Here is a 17,782-nt window from a genome sequence, read left to right on the forward strand (position 1 = left end):
CGCAAATTATAAAACAAACATACTGTAAAAATGTAATTCCCTGAAACGCCAATTCAAGGTGTTAGAGTGGTGCGTCAGACAGGGGACGTGGACAAAAGTTAATTGGAAGGGTTAAGGACAGTGGCATTTAAGTTGCTAGGGCTGGACAATAACCAAAAATAATATATCAAACTGACATTTAGAACCAATAACCAACTTAATCCTGCATATGTAGGTAATCAAATAATCAAGTCATGTTTTCTTTTCTTTTTCCTGATTAAGACAACAAATCGACACAACATTTGTGTTGTATAATGGATCATGGCGTACAAAAATAGTGAACATAGCCGATCTACAAGCTCACAACCAGTCGCATGTTGGCGATGTTCGCATTGATTTTATCGTAATCGAGGCAAAAGTTTTAAATAATTTCTTTGAAGTCATATTGCCCAGCCACATATTATTGCCCACTTGTCTCCTTCAATTATATCCTGATTACAGTGTGATCCCCACCCTCTGTCTGCCTGCAGTTCATAAACCTTCAGGTTAGGACATGACTCATTCAATTCAAATCAACAACTATTAAAAGTCACAATGGAACAACACTTCCAGGGAGATGAATGGAATTAATTGCAGAGCCTTTCCATATTATTCTGTCAATTTGATTAATTAATTAGCTCAGTTGTGTCAATGACAATGTGACAAAAATCCTCCAATTTGCATAATCAGCATTCAGAATTACATATAGATTCTGTGTTGATACATGTGTTCATGGCTTAAATTAAATTTGTTTTGTTATTGTATGTTTAAAGAGCTGGAGAGATGTGGAGACCCCAGTTACTAAACAAACACTCTATATAACAAGTCAAATGTCTTTGTTCATAAATGTGTTTCTATTTACAAGGTGCCAAGTATACAAATGACTAACATTGTGCTACTACTATAAGTGTAGAAAACAGTCGATCTACAGTACAAGCTCTCAATGTGTCGCATTCGCAACGTGTTATGAGACTGTAGACCGACTATTTCTCGTGCACAACATAAATTGGGCTCGATTAATTGGGCTTAACCGGTTTAGCCAAATTTCAAAACTTTCGGATAGGATTTAGTACAAACTTCGCCTGCATGTGGAAAATATAACGTGAAATGTATAACCATTAAAATACTGCAGTCTGGTGGTGACTTACTTGTGCCTTCCTCTGACACCATGCCCAGGCCTTCTGCCTTGTTCTGCCTCTCAAAGGCATTTAGATCCAGGACACTGTGCACGTCACAAATATACAACAAGTCACACACATATATTATATATACATGTACTGTACATGACCGGTGATTTTCATGTAGATCAGCCATTATGTGAAGTATAAAATCATCTTTTAGAGAATGGAAGCTGACCTGCATGTCTGCATCAAAGCCTGAACGCTGAGAAAGAACCCCACATCTTTCTTATCCTTCAGGTATTCCAGCATTTTCTGCAAAGAAACGACATCCATAATTGGTATTAAAGTAAGTAGCCTTGCCAAGCCATGAGGCCCATAGGGCAGGAGCCTATCTCCTGTTTCTGTAGCGTGAGGCAGCTTGACGTACAAGTACACCCCCTGGACATGACGCTAGTATGTCGCAGGGACATACATCATCTCCCTGGACTTACCCCCAATCCAACCATTGATGCTGAGTGTCAAGCAGGGAGGCATTGGGTCCCATTTTTACAGTCTTTGGTATGACCCGGCCGGGGATCGAACCCCGACCTCCCAGTCTCAGGGCGGACACTCTAACCACAAGGCCACGGAGCTGGTCATAATTGGTATTGGATCATATGAAATTCAACATTGCATGTGAAGAAACTCTTATCTGGCAAACCGATCATCAATAACACGCAAAGGCTAAAACCTTTTGTACTCCATTGATGTGTACATACCCGTTGCACCTCAGTGTTGCCACCATTCAGGATGGAAATGCCTAACTTGAGGGTGGCAGACACCATCATGCCAGTCTCACCTATATACATACAACATACAAAGTGACAGATAGGATTATATAAAGCACTAAATACCACAAGTACACTTTTCTTTTGCTGACAGCTTGCTAGGGTGACCAGATCCAAACTGTTCATTTGAGGGACAGAAGTATCTCTTGTGTGGGACAAGTGTGATGGGGGGACCGATGGGGGGACCCCATCACACTTGTCCCACACAAGCGATACTGGAGTACCGGGTTAGCAACTTACTACTTGAGTTTCTATTAAATGCCTTGATGTCATATTCGACCATAGGCCTATTGGCTATCATTTATAAACTCCTCTAGTGTCTCACATTTTGTTTTAAAATCATGCTTTATTTTTATGTTTATGCTATTTTAACAGGCTTAAAAACACATCTTGCAGGAAGAGACAATGAGACCAACTATTAGGGCATTTGAACACTGATGCAATTGCCTGTCATCAGTCACAATGTGGGACAGGGTCTCAATTTGTGGGACGTCTGAAAAGTCTTGGAAATGAGGGACTGTCCCACGCAAAGAGGGACATCTGGTCACCCTAGAGCTTGCAGAGGAAATTCAGCACTTGCAAAACAGGCCACCAGCTTCCTGAGACACAAGAGTATAAAGTGATTGATACCAGGAAAAGACAACATCTTGCATATCACATCCAGTGGTGTAAAGTAACTCAACAAAGTACATTTACTTAAATAAGTACTGTACTTAAATAGAATTTTGAGGTATTTGTACTACTTGAATATTTCCAATACTTTTACTTATACACCACTACATCTTGCATCTAAATATTGTATTTTTACTCTACTACATTTATCTGAAAACTTAGTTACTATAGTTACTTTGTAGAGTTTGAATGATTTATCAACTAGTTATAACGGACAGTTATTCTAAAGTGTTACCGATTATTATTACAAAACATACATTAACTACTTCAGCCCAACATACATTTTGGCCATTAGAAAATAGCCGATCTACAAGCTCACAATCTGTTTTGTGATGCAACACATTGTGAGCTTGTAGATCTGCTATTTTCACAATATTTTTTGAAAACTTTAAAAGGGACAGTCTGCATAATGAGTACTTTTATGTTTGGTACTTTGTACATTATGATGCCAATACTTTTGTTACTTTTGTACATTTTGAATTCCAGACTTTTACTTGTAACAGAATATTTCTATATTGCAGTATTGATACTTTTACTTAAGTAAAAAATGTGAGTACTCTTTCCAACAATGTTCACATCATTACAATGAAGTCTCAGTCAATATCATACCAATGTAATATTGACATATTGCACAGCCGTAAGTGTACCTACCTTTGCAGGCGCTGATCATTTGCAGGACCATCTCTGCAGCGCCACGGTTATGAAGTCTGGATTGCTGGTACAGGAGTCTTTGCTTCTCCATTTCTTTTTCCTATGTTAAGCATAACCACTGTGTAAGTGTCCCTGCAGTTTGCATTTAAGTCTCCACATGAATGGATAGAACAGAACCTCCTATATAATCTTGGACTTGCTGCTTGCATAAAAATGCTGCATTTCATTTAATCCCATCAGTTTTTACTAGTTCTTGGTTCAATGTTCACTGAAGTCATACAGTTCTTAAATATTTGTAATTCACTTGAAACAAAAATACACCATTATTTGAACACATGTACAAAGTTAAGGTTTTCGTTCTGCTGTCATTATATCGTTTTTTGAGGAAGAGAAAGAACATCCACACACTAGTTTCTAGAGCTCCGAGACGTACTTTATTTAGAGGCAACAAATTGCAACGTTTGGACCTACAAGGTCTTCATCAGGCAAATATGCCTATGCCCATATTTGCCTGATGAAAACCTTGTAGGTCGAAACGTTGCAATTTGTTGCCTCTAAATAAAGTAAGTCTCGGAGCTCTAGAAACTTGTGTGCGGATGTTCTTTCTCTTCCTTGATGTTTGCCTTGATGCCTGACATCCAGCACTTGGCCTAAATATAGGCATTGAGATGTGCACAATTATATCGTCTTTTACATTTTTTTTTATCATACATGAATGACTTCAGGACACTTTTCCCAATGCTGTTGTAAGTATAATGTTTGAGATGAATCAAGCAAATTAAATCCACCATTAAGTCCACCAGTGTCAGGATTCTTCTGGACCAATCTGTCGGCAATCTGATCCTACAGTACAGGTGCCGATTTGAAAAATGTTGCCCGTTCTATCCATTCATGTTCAGCAATTCCACAATCACACTTCGCTCACTCATAATCTGACTGGGTACCATCAAATCAATATACTGTAAAATCCGGAGTGTTACTCTCTAAGTGTACATGTAACCATATGGACCTATATGGTTATATTTGTACGCGCTCAGAGTTAAATTAACACGCAGGATTGTACAGGGTACCAACATCATTTTACTTTGTAAGGAAATTGTTAATGGCTTGTTTATTTATGACTCATGACAAATATTCTGGTAGGGTGGTTTATGGTTAATTTATGGCTTAGTTCACTTTTTCCTCTATGCTAGCCAAAGCTCTTTCTACAGTTACAGTAAGTATTTGTTTGTTGCGCTATTATTATTATTGGTGCTATCTACCTGTCACTCACACACATTCTCTCATTCCAGTTTATTAGTCTTCAGAATCGTTAACAACAACTACTTCTTTACGTTTGCTGGTTGGGAGCAAACGTATTGACTACAGCAAATAGCCCTGAATGGCCTTGCATGTCGCGGTAGAAGACCTTGCAAAGGACCATACAGCTTACCAAGGTGTCTTCGTTGACGCTACTGTACATTGACTTACACTGTGTCAAAGTCATTTCACCAGCACTTCGGCTTAAAGAAATGGTTTGACGGATTCATGCGCTGGAGACTATTTTCTCTCCAGCACTATTTTCTTGAGCACTATCAAATCAACTTTCCTGTTAATTTGTACTTATAGTATTCAACCTACTGTAGGAGGAAGACAGTTGACCCACTATCAAAACAAAGGGTTTGTATTTACCTAATTGTAATAGCTAGTCCATACATTGCAAAATCATGAGTATTGAGAGTAAAATGAACACTAAGGATTTTGCAACAGGGAATTCCACTGTCGGTGTCCAACATCAATACAGACCCAACTGTCACATTTACACCCTCCTAAGCACCAACACCCACCCACCCACCCCACAACACCACCCCCCCACCCCCCACCCACGTATGCCTGGCCAAGGACAACCCTCTATGTGTTAATGCGGTTGGACCTCATATTTGGAATTCAGCACAAATGGCCCCTGCTCTGGCTCTGACTGATGTCTGTCGTCACTATGTGAGTTTTGCAGATTGTCGAGTTCCAAAGCATCCCTCTATGTGAATGAAGACTAAGGAAGCTTTCATTGTGGTGTATTCTATGCTGGCTTTCACTGTAGTCTGTCAGTAACCTAGGTGAGTTGGGAGAGGGGACATTCGTTAGTAGCATTCGGTTAATACAAATGAATATGTTATGATTATGAAACAGTGAGGGGAGGATGTAAACAGAGGGAGAGACAGAGAGACTGACAGAACAGGGAGGAGTGTCGTGATTATTCAGTAGACGTGGTGTTAAATTACGTACATTTTAAGAAACAGCAAGGGTTAATTTTGTTCAGAGACTTTTATGTTTTGAATGGAGTTTGATGGGACCCGTAATGGCATTTTCAGAGTTCTGCCCCGACTCATGTAAATATAATAACGTTTAGGCGAATTATTTTCTGCAAAATGTCCTTTGAAGATGCACATTCAGGGTGTCAAAACCATTCCTATATTCACACACAATTATGCTAGGAAGACGATGGAAAGGACACCTATATAAAAAAAAACAGTGAAGCTAACTTGCCTCACAATTAAATCAATATTAAAACACCACTCTGTAACATTGTAGCCTGTCTAATCTTTAGCTATTGATAGTGTGAACGAAGCTACACAAATCTGACATGCCTAGACTCTTAAATACTAAAGAGTTTTCTTTTCTTTTCTTTTTTACTTCACGGCATTGACAAGACACTGTTTTGTGAATCTTATTTTGTCAAGGACATAACTGGCAGCTTCCATGTGTATTGGAGGAGACACATGGTTGTCTACATGCTCCCCAGGTAAGGCCAAACACTAAACACTGTGCCATAGGTGCAGAACAGACTGTACTCAGACTGTCTCTAAATTTCTTTAGAATAATTTCCAAAACCTGATCCTAGCTAGCTGAAGTTGACAGTGTCATTATCTAGCCTGGCTAATAAGCCAGACCGAATCAGCCGTTGGCAAAAATAAAATTGCCTGCCGGCGGATTACGGTCTGGAGAGGCTCAATTGTACGCCCATTTCCTACACCAGAGAACTGGTGTGGCCAATCGGGACACGGTATGCAATATGGACGGGCTTTGGTACAGTGACGTTCAATGCTTGAGACCTTTGACTGACAGTAGCTCTGACCAATTGCGTCAAAGAGAAAATGTTTGAACCCGCCCCCCGGGAAACAAGATCCATACACAGCATCTCCAGACTCAAATACCACATGACAGTGTGATTTGAGTCTGGCTTATTAGCCAGGCTAGTCATTATCCAGATTTGAAGTATGGTGTGCATACACTACTGATCCATGATGACAAAAGTTGACGTTAGTCAACAGTCTGTCTCGATAACAACTATTTGACTGAGCTATTAGTCAGTCACTTTAGAGGTTAATGTAATGAAGGACAGATCATCATAGTGGAGGCAATAAAAGGAAGTATTGTAGCATTATTGCCCCTTACTCCCAACAGCCTGGGATTTTCCAATGATGACCAAATGAGCACTGTGTGATGATTATGGTCAATAGTATAATTTAAACACCCTATCTTACATAGTAGAAGCTCAAAATCATAATATTACAATCTTTCATTTAATCTTCAAGCCTGAGTTATACTTAATGGTGAGCACATTTTTGCGCAGGGGTCATCGCCATGTTGGCTTGTGGTGGACATTTTTGTCAATTTGTTTTTGAGCCACAGACATACAACATGAGTGGACAATAATATTACCAGAAACAATATGACCATAACAGGTCTGTAACTCTGAGAGTCTACACATTATGTATCACACTTAATATGGCACATTAGAACTACTTCTCGTGGTTTTCAAATGTTTTATTTGCAAGGACCCCCTTAACTCTGAGAGTGTAAAAGATTGTAGACAAAATATTCTGAAGAAAACCTGGAGACTTGACAGTCAGTAATTGGGTATTTATGACCAAATAATAAAAAATAAAATAAAACATTTGTCTTTGCCATGGACACATTTGTCTGTGTACGGACATATTGATTTGGACCCCTGATTTGCGTGTTTTCGGTGTGTGACACAAATATAAATCAGGCTTTACTCATGGTGGCGTTCCCTTCCTCACTGTGTCGGCGATATAACACATCACATGCATGAGGCACAGCATGCAGGCACAGAGGACAGGACACGCAGACCAACAGGACACAGACAGGAGCGACGGGGGAAAGAGATAAGAAAGAGATCGTTATGGAAAAAGAGATAATGGTTGGTGGATAATGAGGTCACTCGATGCGTAGAGAGCTACCACTCCAGTGTGTGTTCCCGGTTCCCTGCCCCTTCCACGCCCATTACCAGTTCTGACTGTCGCACCTCAAAGGACATCTCATCCTCAGCTTTTTCCAAATCATTTTCCTCCTCCCCTTCGTCCTCCTCACCCATATGGCAACTCTAAAACACACACACACACACATGTCATAATAGGTGAACACAAAATAGAAGATTTATACGGCAAAGAGATTTGGTGTCGTTGTAAAAAAGGAGTGAGCCAAGTATAGACCCCTGTGGGACACCGGCCAATGAAATAATATAGGGTTTAAGTGGTAAACAGAAACACAAAGAAAGTGTAAATCAGTGGCGGGAACCCATAGGGGAGGTAACTTCCAGGTTGGCCAGCAGACATTATCCCTGGAACATTCTATAGAATACATCACTTCATATTATCCCTGGAGCATTCTATAGAATACATCACTTCATATTATCCCTGGAGCATTCTATAGAATACATCACTTCATATTATCCCTGGAGCATTCTATAGAATACATCACTTCATATTATCCCTGGAGCATTCTATAGAATACATCACTTCATATTATCCCTGGAGCATTCTATAGAATACATCACTTCATATTATCCCTGGAGCATTCTATAGAATACATCACTTCATATTATCCCTGGAGCATTCTATAGAATACATCACTTCATATTATCCCTGGAGCATTCTATAGAATACATCACTTCATATTATCCCTGGAGCATTCTATAGAATACATCACTTCATATTATCCCTGGAGCATTCTATAGAATACATCAGTTCATATTATCCCTGGAGCATTCTATAGAATACATCACTTCATATTATCCCTGGAGCATTCTATAGAATACATCAGTTCATATTATCCCTGGAGCATTCTATAGAATACATCACTTCATATTATCCCTGGAGCATTCTATAGAATACATCACTTCATATTATCCCTGGAGCATTCTATAGAATACATCACTTCATATTTATTCATTATCCCTGGAGCATTCTATAGAATACATCACTTCATATTATCCCTGGAGCATTCTATAGAATACATCACTTCATATTATCCCTGGAGCATTCTATAGAATAAATCACTTCATATTATCCCTGGAGCATTCTATAGAATACATCACTTCATATTATCCCTGGAGCATTCTATAGAATACATCACTTCATATTTATTCATTATCCCTGGAGCATTCTATAGAATACATCACTTCATATTTATTCATTATCCCTGGAGCATTCTATAGAATACATCACTTCATATTATCCCTGGAGCATTCTATAGAATACATCACTTCATATTTATTCATTATCCCTGGAGCATTCTATAGAATACATCACTTCATATTATCCCTGGAGCATTCTATAGAATACATCACTTCATATTATCCCTGGAGCATTCTATAGAATACATCACTTCATATTATCCCTGGAGCATTCTATAGAATACATCACTTCATATTATCCCTGGAGCATTCTATAGAATACATCAGTTCATATTATCCCTGGAGCATTCTATAGAATACATCAGTTCATATTGTCGTGCATAGGTAAATCTATGGAGATGCATCTGAACTTCCAATTGAACTGATGTGATGAAGACTCACCTTTGCCATAATATCTGAGTATGCCATATAAAGGTGATCCGTATCAAGTTTGCTGTAACAAGGGCGAAAACAAATGTCAACAAAGGGAAATTTAGCTGTGCATGTGGGTCTTAAATCTGTTAAAACTATATCTTAAAACTCTTTCTAAAACATTATGCCAACTCGTAAAAGGGACACTGTCACACTTTTAATGTGCATTACAGAAATAGACTGTGATCAAGATGATCTACGATGCATTCCATAGAGAGCACAACAGTGAGGTGCCGGAAGCAAACAAAATCCCATATTCATTAATTTTCTGTATTGGATATTATGTGCTAACAATCCAAGGTAGTCTTTCCACAAGCTACAGACATTTGCAATTTTGCACCAATTCAGAGTGGTTTAACACCAAGGGTAGCAGCTCTGTTTTATGGCTCTGACTATAACATTAGCCCTAAAAAATGGTGATGAGTGTCCCTTTAACATACTGTCCTCACAGCAGAGATATTGTTTTAAAAATAATCATTAGTTTTAGTTTTTGTTACATGTTTCTGTTTGGTGTTAGATTTCAGTTTAGTTTTAGTAAAAGTTGATTTAGTTTTAGAAATTGACTTTAGTTTTAGTTTAGTATTCATTTAGTTTCAGTCTTGGGTTTAGTTAGTTTAGTTGGAAACTGAAAAGGTTGGATGAAAGAATTCATGATATCAGATATGATCGTGTAAAAAGGTGATGATTGATTTTACATGCAATTCCATTTAGTTTTAGTTAGTTTTGCATAGTTCATTGTTGTGATATATATTTTTTCAATTAACAAAGCAATGAAACAGTTTCAAATTTTTTGATTGTTTTGTTTGTTTTTAGTTAGCTATAATGCCCTGCCACACAGTTACGCTACTACATTGTGAAAGTCTGAACTAGTTGAACCTCTTTTCCGTTAAAGCGGTACGGCTGAAATGCAAAATGAGTTGGTGAAGGGGATCTGGTTTGGTTTCTGTCTTTTCCTCTTCTTCTTCTTTCCTCTCTTGCTGCATGGCTTTCTGAGATACAAGGATAAAGACAACAGCAGCACAGTCAAATCCTGAGTGTTTAATTCACTCTGAGAGGGTACATAATGTAGCCGTTCATTTTTATCCTCTCATACTATAGTTACAAATCGAACACTGATATTTAATCTGGGCAGGACAGTGAATGAAACACATTTCCGTCCACAGTACTGACCAGTTGCACATGAGCAGGGCACTTGTAACATTCAATGGGTCAAGTAAGTGGAGTTGGTCAGGAGCCAACAGACCGACTTTATAATACTGGGAAGATCCCAGACTTGAATTTGGTTAAAGATGCAATGCGTAGGATTCATGTTCTTACAGGTGTAAGAGCCCGAAATATATCCTCGACCAAACTGTACCACTATATATTAAAGTGGGCTAGCCTGGTTTATAACCTAGTCCAGTTTATCCCCAGGGTATAAAACATACCATTCTACCCCCTTGTGTTTCTTATTAATTACCCGGTATGCATTTTACATCAAAATTATTTTACTAATGCATTGCACTACATCCGCACAGCCAGTGATGTGAATATCAATGAAATCTCCTTAGAATACAAGTTTTCAATGAGACTGTCCTGACGTACCGCGAGCGACAACGCGCCGTGCAGCGACATCGTCCACCCCTCCTACGGTATATTAACTTTTATTGGTTGAGAGATCAAAATGCTCCTATTCAGACACTCCACATCAGGACAGTTTTTCGTGCGATATTGCCGTCGGAACGCTCGATCCTTGCCTGTGCAGATAAGGTGTTATTAAGTAACGTCTCTCTCTAGTCCAGATTATACCCCCTTTTTTCATAACTGAATCTGTATTACAATGTTCAGAGTTCTTTTCTCCGCACATCACCATTTATATATTGTATATCCTGTCCAATCCTATATAATCCTTTTACTGTATACAGTATAGGGGTATAATCTGGACTAGAGAGATGTTACTTAATAATGCATTATTAATAAACTAATGATGATGTTAAACAATTACAAGGGGGAGTATAACCTGGGCTAGAGGGGTATCAAAAAATATTTTTTGTGTGTTTCACCCTCTCCTGCACGACCACTGGAATTGCACGAGCACCACAGTTGTGTTATGTTATAATGTATTAGCAAGCATAGTCTATAGTACCATACAGATTGGTTCAAAATAAATTTGATCCACAATTGTTTTTGTTATGGATTACAGTCCTAAAAGCAATCACGACTAGAGATTAACTTTAAAGGACCGTAGCAGTACCAGCAGACTGCAGCTTTGACTTCCATCATCAATGTAAAGCATTGCTGGGGCATTGTTAAGCTAAAGATTCCAGATGAAGGAAAATGACACAAAGTAAACTCACAGATAAGTCATCTATCATTCGGTCCTCAAATGAGTATCCCTCTGTGTGGATCCAGTTACGTTTGTATCCCTCCAGGAACATGTTGGAAGCTCTGTGTCTGTGATGGAAGCAAACACGCACGCAACATGTACGAGCATAAATCAATATACAGAATTATCTTCGAGTCTTTCATGCATTTGTAAATGTATAATGCTTTGGTATTCAGTGCTTCTGTGAGAGAGAAACAATACAGCCAGTTGTTGAGTTGCAGGTCATTGATTTATATTCCTAAAAGAAAGCTACTGTGTCCATACAGTAGTCCATTATGCGGCAAAGTAATCCAATGTATTCTTAATACCCTGCACGTGTTCTCTGACAAGTAATACAATTTAGTTCTTATGTATAAAATAATGCCAAAATAATGTCTATTGATTTCTCACTTTTTATTTGTTTATAAAAAAAGAATTAAAAGTACTTTTACTTCTACTCCACGACATCTCTGAGGGAAATATTGTACCTTTACTACAGTTATTTGAACACTTTAGTTATTAGTTACTTTGATTATTATATATTATTACAAAACACACTAACCCCTTCAGCTAACCCCTATATAAATATATTTCGGCCATTTGAAAATAGCAGATCTACAAGCTCACAATGTGCCGCGATGCGAAGCATTGTGATACTTTCGCTTCAGTAAAACATGTGAGTAGTTGTTCCATCACTGTGTACCTTGGTATGTTGTAGAGTGGTGTCATCCTGAAGCAAGCCACTACTGCCTTGCGTCTCTGCTTGGACAGCAGCTTGTGCCACACCATCATCTTGGACTTAAAGGGCCGCTCCGTCTAGACCAGCAGAGTTTTATAATATTATGTTTTATTGCTTTTTTGAGAGAGAGAGAGAGAGAGAGAGAGAGAGAGAGAGAGAGGCACTGGTGGCAAAATAAAGAAATTAACTTGTGTTAATTAAGTGAGGGGCACCTCACTCCTTTAAACACGTCACATGACGTTTACGGCTGTAAACAAACTTTAAAAGGTTATATCTATAGTCTTGGCTGCCACTCTACTCTACGTACAGTATGTGTGTTAAACCAGGGGTAGGTAGGCAACCTTAGGCACGGGGGTGAGAACATTGGCACAAAGGAGGGTGATCACAGGCACACTGGCATCGGTGTGAGAGAGAGGACTTTTGGTTTACAATAAACTATTTATAAAATTGTAGTCAAATAAATGAAGTCCCTTGTATATTACATCCTGCACATACATTCATTAAAACACTGAACTCTGACTGGTGAAGGAATCTGGGATATAGGTCTGAGTCTAATGATCGTTATAACAATGTGAAAGAAAATATTTAAAAAGAAGGAAAAAGATTATATTCATGGACAATCAAAATATACTGGAATGTTTTGATGTGGTGTCATTAAGTGGTTAAGATGTCTAAATGTCTATTTTCCACAAATCCAACCCTGTTGGGTGTTGTTGCTTCAGTGTTGGGTGACAATGTTGGCTACTCACCACTTCAATATGGTAAAGGACAGCAGACACCTCCTGCACTCTCTTCACAACCTTCTGCGGGGCGTCAGCATCCTCAGCCTTCCCTGCCATCTCTTTGTACAGAGCCATTTGCCAGCGCATGGATGGGTTGTCAACCTATGCACAACAATCAGGGACACTGACCAGCGCTGCCTAAAAAGTGTGGCACAATTAAAGGCCCAACCTCTGGAAGTGTCAAATTCCAGGGTCTGTACACACTACATGTGAGTAGTAGACTACTACTGCCAAAGAGACAGATCGAAGCTCAAAAAATGTGATTACAAACTATGACAAAAGCAGAAGTAATCTCCTGGTTCTTTAAAGATACCCTGAAATGAAAAATATGCCACCATCGTTGTGATTGGCTGAGACACATACATCTTCTGTTTCACTAGAACATATGTAATCTTAATATGTAAAACATAATACTTTCCATCTGTAATTATTATTGAAAAGTCAAACAACTTACTGTAAATAGCTGTAACTTACAGAACCATCCCATTACCTTGCCCTGAAGATGAAGGTTGTTCTGCAAGAATTCGCGCACTTCTTCATCAGTGTCTCTCTGTGAGTAAAACAACCTTTCGGTGATCATCACAACTTAAACTGTTAAGACTAGAATCTGAGCGTGCTGGTTAATACATTTTTAAGTTAAGAAGTCATCCTTACAGCTTTGAATTGCTTGTTCACAGCATCCAAATAATACAGTACACATGCAACCACTGGAGAAGTCACTTTTTTCTTTCTTTTTTTTTACATCATACCAATCAGCATTTTTATGTCAAGTCATTAGTGTGACGCATGCCATTCTCTTCAGAAACAACTACTTGGTGTAGTTTATTCAAAGGCAGAAAAAGGCTACCAAAGAGTATCGGATCTTGGCCATGTTGATCAGCTCCTGGTCGGCAGGCGAGCACATGTTGAGCCCGATGGGAAGCATCTTTTTCAAGGCGGCCACAATTAGCGACGTCTGCACAGAGTAACGATCTCCCCGTTTCTTCTTCTTGGTACGTTCTGCATCTGAGCCCCCACCCTGGGAGAGAGAGAATAAAGGACCAAGAGGCATTCACGCTTTCTTATGAAGCGCCAGGGCACAATCCACCGTGTGCGAGGTGAACATACCAAAAGCAAACACTGCGTTGCATTGAACACACGACAGTCTCGATTCAATGCCAGGCAAGGTCATTTCCACAGACAAAAGGCCTTGTCAATAAAACCAACCAACGCTACTATACCATAATGCTCAGCATTGCTACCTATGACACTTCCATGGCACAAAGTGCAATTCAAATTGAAAAAAGAGGCTGCAAAACAACCAAAAGACACGCACATCTAAAGCCTACTAGGTTGGGTGCTGGACGGACCAAAAACAGTGTAAGAATAAAAAGAGTCTGCACACCAATTCATGTTCCCAAGTGCACATTAATCGCTACCGCTGTAAACCTACACTTGGGGGCATTAATTGGTGTGTGGACTCTTTTTATTCTTACAAAGTGCAACTCATTCTATTTTCCACATCACACAAAATAATGCTGGATGAAGAATGTCGACAAAATACCTCTCCACTCGACTTCTGTATAAGAATGGAAAACAGCAAACATTAACATGGTCAAAAAAAGCCTTAATATCACAAATAATGATTCTTTGCTATTCATGACAAAAGATTATACTCAGCGATGTTCTTCTCCAAGCACTTGTGACTTGCTGTACTATTAACATCGTCCTACCTTTTGCTAAAGGAAGGATAAACACACACACAAAAGTCAGAAACTCCTTCATAACACCGGCAGACTTGTGTATGAAGACATATCTAGCTGCAACTCACTATGAGACACGCATGAACAAAAAGCTAAAAAAACAACTGAAAGTGAAGCAGATCTGCTTATTCTGTCTACGGCCCCAGATCTGCTCCAGTAGGATCATCTCCCACCACAGCCTTCCATCACATACCTCCCCTTATAGATCGTCTTCATCTCAGCTTTCCGGAGGGGAGCATTCTGCTTCCCCGCAAAACCAACCAGCAGTAACCAGCAGGAACAGCATAGGGAGTGGGTCTGCAACTGTTGACTATTTTTCCACGGTCATATCGGCAGATACCGATTCCGATATATTACATTATAATATTATATTCATATTGAACTTATTGATGATTTTTTTAAGTAGATGGTAAGCCCACCTTCCCACTAACAGCTGATGCTCCTAAAGAGACAGAGACAGGCAGACTATGCTACTGATTATATCCTGCATCTCTACAAACAAGTAAAAAGAAAAGGTGCATATACGTTATAATTAATAATTAATATGTCTAGTAAACCAGATAATAAGAATGCACTATTTTTTGTGTAATATTGTGTAATATTGGTATCGATCGATTTGACCATGTAATTAATGGGTCATCGGATATCGCTCATAAATATCAATATCGTGCATCCCTAATTATTTTCTTAGCGATCATTCTATCAATGGCTTTTTGGTTCGAAATTTACACCTGACATGTATAATGATGATATCTCAAGCAAGTAAATAGCCTAATTTTCTTGCCATCCTTGAAAAAACAAAAAACTATGGTAATGTATATTGTGACACACACACACACACACACACACACACACACACACACACACACACACACACACACACACACACACACACACACACACACACACACACACACACACACACACACACACACACACACGTATATATATTGTGAGTCTGGTCAACACACACAACTGGAGGTTACTGCTGGTTGTCTTTGTAGGGCAGAGTTGACTGCAAACATCATTATCCCTCTGAGCTCTGGCTAGTAAGGAGTGGGTATACAGCAGAAATGGTGAGGGCGAAACTGGGAAATGTATGGCTTTGGTCAAGGGGAGGTTGGAAGGGATCATTCTTTTAGCTGCAGAATAGGAAATCAGCGCAATTGCATTGATAAAAACAAAACAAAAAGAAACATGCTGGTACAATCCATTGAAGTAAGCATCCATGCACTCAGCATTCCACATAAAAAGCCAATCAGGTAAAAAGACAACCCTCTATGAATGTGCAGACTGGCAGGTGTGAGTTGAATTATCAAAGCAGCAGCTGGTGAGAAGTTAAACATGTCATGCATGCAGCATTGGGGGGAGTGACAGAGCTACATTGCCAACGACACATGTTTAGATTCACACCGATGGGAAGCGGTTACTGTAACACTACAGAATGAGCAGATAAACACACGGCTAATCTCTAGAGTGTGTGCGTCCCTGTGCTCGCCTCCCTGCACTCCTGACCTGTTCCTGTGAGGGTACAATTACTGTTCTGTTATCTGCACGGCTCAGGCCTGCTCCGTGGCCTTGTGCATGAGTCCATACATCAGTGATTCTCAAATCTTTTTCATTTCAAGGACGCCCAGTTTACTATGCTTAATAATAGGCCACATAACTCCATTTGCACACTCTCAGAGTTACCAATGATTTAGCCACTTTAAGAACCACTCAAAGTGGTTCTCAAAGTACATTATCACTTTTCAACCAGGCATCCCTATTCTGTGATTATCTAGGCAAAAGAATAATAATGAAATTGTATTTTTAATAGTTTCTAAAATAGAAGAACTACAAGCTCACACAAGGTTTCGACACGTTGTGAGCTTGTAGATGGGCTAGTTTTGCTATGACTACAGGTGTACCTTGAGATTTTGGCTTGTCTGTTGGTGTGCCTTGGGCACAAAACATTTGAAAACCACTGCGCATTCACAATGCACTTTGAGACAGTTGACATTGTGAGGGTGTGTGCATACTGTAGTTCTCTGTATGGGTCATGCTGATCAAGCGTTAAGATTTGGGCCAGAGAGTGGAGATAACAAGATGACTGCACAGTGACGGCAGCCTCACAATAACAGGAGAGGAGCAGCTCTACAAATAGAAAACTTCAAATCCTTTGGCAGATATATGAGGTGGGGGATTTAAACTTTCAGCTCTGCATCTAAATGTGTGTTTGCTTTTCTTTGTAAACATGCCTAGTGTTGTGTGCATGTGCTGTGAATATGGGATATAACTCCAAGCAGTGTCAGCGTAACTGCACACCACTTCCGGTGTGTTATGAAAGGCTATAGCTTAGAGGAAAGAGGGCGCAAAAAGCATTTTCTCCTCCTGTAATTAATTCTGAAGTAATATTATTGAATACATGTCAAGGAAGTATTGTCTGCATCAAAACCCGCTGACAGTTAAGTTTCAGCACCAGGTCATGTGTTAGCTCGGTGTGGGTGAGAAGGCAGGGGGGGGGGCGTTGCAAAGGAATCTGAACCATGGCAATGGTTCCACGGGGAGGTAGCCTACTGTATGAAGACATGAGCACAGCGAGGAAGACTAATGTTATCCTCTAGTAGAGGCAAAATAAAAACAAAAAGCTGCAATACAGTAAAAAGAAGCTACGTATCAATCAACCTTCCACAAGAAAAACCCAAAATGAAACCAACAACATGGCAAAAAGACAAGACGACTCCAATCCAACTATTGATCAAACTAAAGAGCAAACTCCAGTGGCAGGATGATGGCACTGCGCTCTCACCACAGACCTGAGGCCCAGTGGAAGATCCCAGTGCCATGAGCCCGCCTTTCTACAGCAGAGTTCTTTCATCAAGCGCCCATCCAGACTCCCCCCCTCACACACTGGCAGGACGTGAGGGGCACCACCCACAGGCTGGGTGGGGGGGTCTGCCCCGTCGTCCGGTGTTTGATCTTGTGTCTCTCCCTTTTTGGTGTTACAGTTGTAGTCA

At 39.6% G+C, this 17,782-nt stretch overlaps 1 protein-coding gene across 3 annotated transcripts in view; it reads right to left on the reverse strand.

The window, feature by feature from the left end:
* LOC306927516 (ryanodine receptor 1-like) overlaps positions 1–17,782 on the reverse strand; it is a 128,094-nt gene that overhangs the window by 31,482 nt on the left and 78,830 nt on the right. For 2 of the 3 annotated variants that reach the window (XM_079507276.1, XM_079507275.1), the window contains exons 74-85: positions 13,889–14,059; positions 13,532–13,591; positions 13,009–13,143; positions 12,224–12,336; positions 11,513–11,609; positions 10,053–10,165; positions 9,147–9,198; positions 7,578–7,673; positions 3,290–3,389; positions 1,898–1,977; positions 1,375–1,451; positions 1,167–1,240 (exon numbers count right to left, since the gene is read on the reverse strand). In XM_079507276.1, coding sequence (XP_079363402.1) covers positions 1,167–1,240; positions 1,375–1,451; positions 1,898–1,977; positions 3,290–3,389; positions 7,578–7,673; positions 9,147–9,198; positions 10,053–10,165; positions 11,513–11,609; positions 12,224–12,336; positions 13,009–13,143; positions 13,532–13,591; positions 13,889–14,059 — 1,168 coding nt within the window. The remainder of the gene's footprint in view (positions 1–1,166; positions 1,241–1,374; positions 1,452–1,897; positions 1,978–3,289; positions 3,390–7,577; positions 7,674–9,146; positions 9,199–10,052; positions 10,166–11,512; positions 11,610–12,223; positions 12,337–13,008; positions 13,144–13,531; positions 13,592–13,888; positions 14,060–17,782) is intronic. The other variant, XM_079507277.1, reaches the window with a different exon arrangement.

Source organism: Electrona antarctica (genome assembly GCF_951216825.1).
Source record: "Electrona antarctica genome assembly, chromosome: 8".
NCBI lineage: Eukaryota > Metazoa > Chordata > Actinopteri > Myctophiformes > Myctophidae > Electrona > Electrona antarctica.